An 8,490-nucleotide genomic window follows, 5' to 3' on the forward strand; every position below is an offset into this window, starting at 1 on the left:
CCATTCATCTTCTATTTAATAAATGGCCATGCTTGTATTCAAGGAATGATTTAAATGAACTCAGACTCTTGCATCTTCCCATACAGAGGAGAGTGCTAACTTCATTAACTTGAGATGTCTGTGGGTTTTTTTTTCTTTCTTTCTTTCTTTTTTTTTTTTTGGCCGTGCCACATGGCATGCGGGATCTTAGTTCCCCAACCACAGATCGAACCCACACCCCCCTGCAGTGGAAGCCTGGAGTCTTAACCACTGGACTGCCAGGGAAGTCCCTGTTTTTCTTTAATTAACAATAATCTTTTGGGTTTCCCTGGTGGCGCAGTGCTTAAAAATCCGCCTGCCAATGCAGGGGACACGGGTTTGAGCCCTGGTCCAGGAAGATCCCATATGCTGCAGAGCAACTAAGCCCGTGAGCCACAACTACTGAGCCTGTGCTCCAGAGCCCGCGTGCTACAACTACTGAGCCTGTGTGCCACAACTACTGAAGCCCATGTGCCTAGAGCCCACAGTCCGCAGCAAGAGAAGCCACCGCAATAAGCCTGCGCACTGCAACTGAGTAGCACCCCCCCCCAAAAAAAAAAAAGAGTAGCCCTCGCTCACCGCAACTAGAGAAAAGCCCGCTCACAGCGACGAAGACCCAATGCAGCCAAAAAAAAAAAAAAAAAAAAATAGGTGGGAGAGAAACTGACCAAGATTCAGAGAGCCTGATGTAAAGGGTTTGAGTTTATGAATGGTTATAATTTCAGGGCAATGATTTGTGACCCCAAATCATTCATGACACTAGAAACCGTCCCCCTTCCCACCACTCTCAATTTAAAAGGTTCAAATGATAAATTTTCATAAAACAGTTGCTTACTGTTTATAAAAATGAAAGGCAATCAAATATATATCTATATATACTCTTTCCATCTACTTTCCATCCAATACTGCAGTAATAAAATTTATCAAGATAAAAAAATAGGTGGTATAAAATAATGTAAAATGATAAACTGTCTGTTCTCAAAAAGCTTGAAAATTATTTGGGTGACCAACAAGCTAATTCTTCTGTAGCATTTGAAAAATCTCGTAATGGTTTGGCCAAAACAAAACATAGAACCAAAACAGAAATTGATGTATGCTGCCTTGTTTAGACTGCTCAATAACCTACTTGCCTTTACATGTGTAGTTCCTTTAGCCCTGAATGTCTTACTGAAAAATGTCTGCTAAGCTTTGAAGTTTTCTCCACTGTGAACACTTTGTGTGTGCTTACCTTTTGGCAGGCTCTGTGCCGAGCACTTTTAACACATCATCTTATCAGATTTCTATGGCAAATTAGAAGGCAGGTTTTTCTTTTCAGTTGAGGAAACAAAATTTAGGAAGGTTAAGTGACACGTCCAATGTCACAGAGCTAATAAGTACGGGAACAGAAATTACCCAGTCAGTCTGATTTCTGACTTTTAATCAGGAAGGTCAAAGTTAGTGGAACAAAATTCAGTCCTAGAGCTGAAAACAGATGGGGAGTGTAGATCAACCTCCCCAGGAGGGGTTTTCCCTCCCCGGTTTGGTTTTCCACCTGGCTGTGGATATAGTTTAGTAGAAATCTACCTGTGTATTTGTCTAATCAGACTATGAATGACAAGACTTTCAATTACTAATAGTATGTTCCTAGCACCCATCTCAGCGCGTTGCACATAATAAATGCTTAATAAGTGTTTGTTAAAAAAATAAATGTGTATCTCCTTTCCACTCAGTCTACTGCTGACAAATCTCAGATTGTTGTAGAGTTAGGTCCATGCGTGGGTAATCTTTCTTTTGTGAATTTTTTTCTGGGAGAGCAGAACTGGGGAAGAGAAAAAAAAAATCTGTGCTTTTGTATCCAATTGCCTTTGAGGAGCTGGGAAGAGAGCAATTCACACCTGATTATCTTACCTCAGATAAATTAGCAGCACCTGAATTGCTGGGCAGTCAGGCGCTAGAGCTCTGCAGCCCCACTAGCCAGCTTCACCTCAGCTCAGGGGCCATGCTTCCTTCGCTGCCAGGCTTGGCTCTAGGCCTCCTGTTAATCCTGGCCTTGGGCCAGACATTCCAATTCCAAGAACGTGTCTTTCTCCAGTCTCTGGGCTTAGACAAAGAGCCTTCACCCAAGAAGTTCCAACCTGTGCCTTCCATCCTGAAGAGAATTTTCCAGGATCAAGAGGCAGCAGCAACCACTGGCGTCTCTCAAGACTTGTGCTACGTGAAGGAGCTGGGTGTCAGTGGGAACATACTCCGACTTCTCCCAGATCAAGGTGAGGACATTGGAGTCTTTCCTAGAGATGAATCTGGTGTGAAGAAAGGCATAAAGGGGAAGTAACAATTACCGAGGGGTTCATGGGCGGCCACGTACTGGTAATTTACACATTTTATCTTATTTAATCCCAACCACTGTCCCGAGAGGAAGGCAGGTATTCTTATCAAGTTTTTAACAATAAGGAAATTGAGGCTCAGACAGTAGATAACCTGTAACCTATTCGAGATCATACAGCTAGTGTGTGAACAAAGCCAGGATTCAAAATGGTTTTTTCTGAGTCAACAGCTTTGAGCTACAATTTAGGTGGAGGTGTGAGGGTGGAATTAGGGCTCAGTCTCCCACTCCTGAGCCCCAAATTTACTCATCCTGGTCCTCTGGGCTCAGTTTGCCCGGGACTTTTGCTTCCTGCTCCGTACCTTCCCATTACTTTTGATGGGTAGAGAAGGCTATTCTTGATTTGTAAATACAAGGCAATAATATATGCCATCGTCATACCCTTCAGTTAATTCAGTAATTTGCCAAACTGACCACCCACCAAAAATTATGCAGATCAACTGTTACAAGTTGATTCTCCAGCCTAGTTCCTGCCCCTCACGCCCCGACCCGATTCTTTTCTTTTCAATGTCTTTAAAAAAATTATTTATTTACTTTTGGCTGCATTGGGTCTTAGTTGCTGCGCGCGGGCTTTCTCTAGTTGTGGCGAGCGGGGGCTACTCTTCATTGTAGCGCACAGGCTTCTCATTGCGGTGGCTTCTCTTGTTGCAGAGCAGGGGCTCTAGGCGCATGGGCTTCAGAAGTTGCGGCTCGCGGGCTCTAGGGCACAGGCTCAGTAGTTCTGGTGCACGGGCTTAGTTGCTCGGTGTCATGTGGGGTCTTTCTGGACCAGGGCTCGAACCTGTGTCCCCTGCATTGGCAGGCGGATTTTCAACCACTGTGCCACCAAGGAAGTCCCCCCCACCCGATTCTTATTCAAAGTAAGAGATGGGTGTTGTAATCTGCATTTCTATATAGCCTCCCAGGTGGTTGAGGTGGGAGGAATTGAGAGCCCTGGCTGGTTAGTTTTACAGCAACTGGAAATAAGATTTGAGTCCAAGAAGCATTTATTGGATACCTACTAAGTGCCGGCAACTGTGTAAGACCATGAGAGTACAGAGATGAATGATAAAGTCAGCTTTTTAAGAGTTTATAGAAGACACATCAACAAACAGATGACTTCCATACATTGTGCTAAGTGTCACATTAGATGCCTTGGGGGTGGGGCTTCAGGGACAATTCCTGGAGGAAGGTTAAGAGGTGAGGGGAGCTGGTGTGAAGGGTTTTCCAAGGAGAGAGTAGGAAATAGCTGAGGCTACTTCCTTCCCTTCACCATGGAAAAAAAACTTTTAATTTTTGTGATGATCAAAATTCTATCTAATGGTACAGGAAAAGGACACGATCTCATTATCACTCTTCCCTAATGCTCCTCCTAGAGAAAACCACCATTAATAGTTGATGTATATTATTCCAGACTTTTCTTCTTTGCATATATATAATATAAACTTGTAATTTTTTTATAAATGGGATCATACTATACATTTCTCCAGTATTATGAACATTTTGTTCAAGTCAGAACATATAGTCAACTTATCCCTGTTTTAATGGTTATATGATATTCCATTGTATAGACATGCTACAATTTATGTAACTGATGTCCTGTTGATGAACATAAACATATTACAATAGTGCAGCTTTATATCCATTTGCGTGTGTGTGCGTGCGCGCACTTTTTCTATTATTTCCCTGGATAAGTTCTTAGAAGGGGATTGTTGTATCAAAGGGTAGGCACATTTATACTGGTTTTTTTTTTTTACATTTATACTTTTGATGTACAGCAAATATCCTTTAAAATTTATACTCCACGTTGAGTGTATGAGAATTCTCACTTACTTTGACGGTAGTCTCTTTAAAATAGAAACTTATTGAAGTAAAATGTACATTCAGAAAAGTGCATAAATTGTACAGAACAGCTCAGTGAAGTTTTGCAGAATAACTAGCACCCAGATAAAGAAACAGTACGTGACCAGCACCCCAGAGGATCCTTCATGCCCCCTTCTGTTAATCACTACTTCTCTACAAGGGTAACTGCTATCTTGACATCGAACATTACGTATTAGTTTTGCCTGTTTTTGAACTTCATGTAAGTGGAACTGTGGAATGTATCCATTTTCGTGTCTGTCTTCTTTCATTCAACATTACACTTGTGAGATTTATCCATGTTGTGTGTATTTGTAGTTCATTTTCATTGCTGTCTAGGATTTCATTCTGTTAGTATATGACAGTGTACTTATCCGTGCTGCACTGGGTGGCCATTAGGTAACAACACTCTTTTAGCTTTTAATTTTTGTTAATCTGGTAGCAAAACATGACCTCGTTGTTTTAATATGTTTCTTTAATAAGGTGGAACGATGCCCTTTCAAATGGACAATGAATCATTTATTTATTTGCTTATTTATTTAAGACTTAGAATATAGTCTTTTATTTTCTTCCAGCTTTATTGAGATATAATTGACATACAGCACTGTATAAGTCTAAGGTGTACAGCACAATGATTTGATTTACGTATACCACAAAACAATTATCTCAATAAGTATAGTGAGGGAAGTCCCTGGCGGCCCAGTGGTTAGGACTTGGCGCTTTCACTGCCATGGCTTAAGTTCGATCCCTGATTGGGGAACTAAAATCCCAGAAGCCGCGCTGTGCAGCCAAAACAACAACAACAACAAATCCAATAAGTATAGCGAACATCCACTGTCTCAGATAGATACAAAGTTACAGAAACAGAAACAAATTTTTTTCCTTGTGCTAGAAACTTAGAATTTACTTACTCTTTATACACGACATACAGCAGTATTGACTATATTTATCATGTTTATTATCTTAAAATATGAATCATTCATTTTTATTTTTCAAATAATTGTATTATTATTTGAAAATTTATACATTAAGTTTTCAAATTTAAACATTAAATTTATACATTAAATAATGTATACATTATTTACACATCATGACCCTTTTCCTGTTGAGGATTCTTTTCCTTAATGATTTGTGAGGCTCTTAATCATTTGTAAAACTCTTTATATACATATTACAAGTATTCTTGGTGGTTCTTTCAGCTTTTAATTTTGTACATGATGTCTTTTGAATATAGAAGCTTTTTAATTTTCATGTTTTCAAATCTGTTCATCTTTTCCTCTCTGTCTTTTGGGGTTTTTTTCACGCCTAAGGAATGTGATTTAGTGATATGAGTAAAAAGTGAGACTAATACGTTAGAATTAAAGCTGTGAACAGGAGAGATCAACTGTTCACAGAGGTTGAGAAGGATAAGCCCTGTGAAAACATCCCTGCATTTGCTAGTTAGTCAACACTTAAAGATGTTTATTTCAGTGGACCAGTAAGGGTAAGAGAGTTGGACAACAACAAGAATATATGGTAAGCAGTAGAGACAGCAAACATAGACTAATCTTTTTAAGAAGATGGTCAATGAAAAGAAACGGAGAGATGATATAGTAGACTTGAACAGGAACCTGGGTAATTTTAAATGCTTTTTAATTTTGTTGTTTTTTAAATGAGCTTGAAGAGGCATTGTGGTGGAATGGTTAGAATACCTGGGTTTCCACTGTAATTTCTCCACAAGCTGAATGAGCTTAGAAGATCTCTTAGGGTAGAGCCACCCCACCAAACAAGATGGTGGCATCAGGTCAAAGAAGTTATTTGTGGAGAGAAATTGAAGATGCAAAACAAACAAACAAAAAAAGGGTAAATGTATCCTCTATTGGGCCTTTTCCTAGAGGAGTAGGTGATGTATGAAAATCTAAGCAGAGAAGTTAGCTTTGCAAACAGGCAGAGTTCAGCACAATTTCAAAAGATACAGAGAAGGGGGTCCATGTGGAGAAACTGAAGAATCACATTGCATCTCAATTTCCAGTGAAGTGGGAGAAGTATTCAAAAGTATAAGACTAGAGGGCTTCCCTGGTGGCACAGTGGTTGAGAGTCCGCCTGCCGATGCAGGGGACACGGGTTCGTGCCCCCGTCCGGGAAGATCCCACATGCCGCAGAGAGGCTGGGCCCGTGAGCCATGGCTGCTGGGCCTGCGCATCCGGAGCCTGTGCTCTGCAACGGGAGGGGCCACAACAGTGAGAGGCCCGCGTACCGCAAAAAAAAAAAAAAAAAAAAAAAAAAAGTAAAAGACTAGAAATTATTGACATTGAAAACTGTGGGCTTTAGATAAGAATTACCTAAGGATACAACAAAAGGGAGCTCCAGAGGGCCAGCCTTGGCTGGATGACAGGCGTTTGTTTTGAAGTAAATCTAAGTGGTTACAACACCTGACAGCGTGGGGCGTTCTTAAACATTTTTGTGCCATAGGTCCCTTTGGCTGGCAGTTGAAGCCAATGAACCCCTTCTCAGAAAAAGGTTTATACGCCTAAGATAAAATATTTAGAATTTTTAAAGAAACCAATTAAATACTGAAATACATTTATAGAAATATTTAAAAAATGAATGTGTGTATAGTAATGCATATGATATTTTATTCATGCAACAAATAACAAGATCTAAAGAAGGGACTATACCATCAATTCAAAGTAGTTCGAGCATAAATGTTATTTTAAGCTATTTGCAACAACTTAATATATGAACATACCTATGATTTTTATTGGTAACAGTGTCATAGATGCTTACAATATTATTGGGATTTGTCGCCTATATTCATAATTTAAAGAAATGCTAAATGTCACTTAGAGTTTAGTGAAGATAAAGATGTGATTCTTTTTCCCATCCAAGATTATAGACCTTCTAAATTCTATTCAGGATCCCTTGGGGACCTGCAATATGAAGATAAGAACCTCTGGCCATAAATGAGGAGTGAGAGAAACAAATCCTCCCCAATGGCAGAGTTTAAGTATAGCTGAGAATTTCCTGCCCTTGTTTTGTATATGTGGCTATACATATAACATTTGACATTTACATCACACAGGTGGAGGTGACTCACATCTCTCTGTCCCCATCTAGGTTTCTTTCTTTACTCCGAGAGCCTTTCCCAAGCCTCCTCCCGCCTACAGAAGCTCCTCTCCTTTAACCTGTCTGCGATTAAAGATGGGGAACAGTTAACAATGGCCCAGCTGGGCCTGGACTTGGGGCCCAACACTTACTATAACCTGGGGCCAGAACTGGGATTGGCTCTGTCCCTGGTTCAGGGGCCACACGGGCGGGGCCGGGCCACCCCAAAGACAGGTAAAATGTTTACACTGCAGTCAGTACCATGGCCTCAAGGTGTCCTTCACTTCAATCTGTTGGATGTGGCTAAGAGGAATAATTACCCCCGGAAGAACTTAGGTTTGTTCCTAGAGATACTGGTCAAAGGAGGCAGAGCCTGTGGGGTGAATTTTCAGCTTGAGGACACCTGCGCCAGACTGAGACGTTCTCTTCACGCTTCCCTGTTGGTGGTCACCCTCAACCCTGAGCAGTGCCACCCTCCTACCCGCAAAAGGAGAGCAGCCATCCCTGCCTCTAAGGCTTCTTGCAAGAACCTCTGCCATCGTCACCAGCTGTTCATCAACTTCCGGGACCTGGGCTGGCACAAGTGGATCATTGCCCCCAAGGGTTTCATGGCAAATTACTGCCACGGAGATTGTCCTTTCTCACTGACCACCTCCCTCAACAGCTCCAATTATGCTTTCATGCAAGCGCTGATGCACGCCATTGACCCAGCAGTTCCCCAGGCTGTCTGCATTCCCACCAAGCTGTCCCCCATCTCCATGCTCTATCAGGACAACGATGACAATGTCATTCTACGGCATTACGAAAACATGGTAGTTGATGAGTGCGGGTGTGGCTAGACTCTCAGCAATAGAACAGAAGGGGTGTTCTTGGGGTAAATGTTCGAATAAAACTATCTGGCTTATGACCTTTGGATCTGAATTGTCAGTATATTTATGTTTACAGTTTGTCTTCTTGGAAAATCCATCCTGATTAATGATGTCCCGAGTTACACTTACACACACACACACACATACACACACACAGCCTTAATGATCTTAGTTAATTTTCTGCATTACACTCATGGGAGTATATTAGATTCTAGATAGAAGGAAACAGTCATTTATTGATCTTCTATTATAGGCAGGCATTATTCTATGTGCTCCTTATAAATATATTCCACTGGTCTTTGAGGTAAACATTATTAT

At 41.1% G+C, this 8,490-nt stretch overlaps 1 protein-coding gene across 1 annotated transcript; it reads left to right on the forward strand.

The window, feature by feature from the left end:
* The first annotated feature begins 667 nt into the window (after positions 1 to 667).
* On the forward strand, positions 668 to 8,205 carry GDF3 (growth differentiation factor 3). The gene is made up of 2 exons (XM_004279098.3): positions 668 to 2,264; positions 7,316 to 8,205. Exons 1-2 carry the CDS (start codon positions 1,997 to 1,999, stop codon positions 8,140 to 8,142), a joined length of 1,095 nt encoding a protein of 364 aa, XP_004279146.2. The 5' UTR covers positions 668 to 1,996; the 3' UTR covers positions 8,143 to 8,205.
* Positions 8,206 to 8,490: the final 285 nt, after the last annotated feature.

Source organism: Orcinus orca, chromosome 11 (assembly GCF_937001465.1).
Source record: "Orcinus orca chromosome 11, mOrcOrc1.1, whole genome shotgun sequence".
In the NCBI taxonomy this organism is placed as follows: Eukaryota; Metazoa; Chordata; class Mammalia; order Artiodactyla; family Delphinidae; genus Orcinus; species Orcinus orca.

Bases quoted from the DNA above. Each gene is read 5' to 3' on its own strand.
- GDF3 (XM_004279098.3), top strand. From the start codon at position 1,997: ATGCTTCCTTCGCTGCCAGGCTTGGCTCTAGGCCTCCTGTTAATCCTG. The intron at 2,265-7,315 runs GTGAGGACATTG...GTCCCCATCTAG, and splicing joins CCGACTTCTCCCAGATCAAG to GTTTCTTTCTTTACTCCGAG.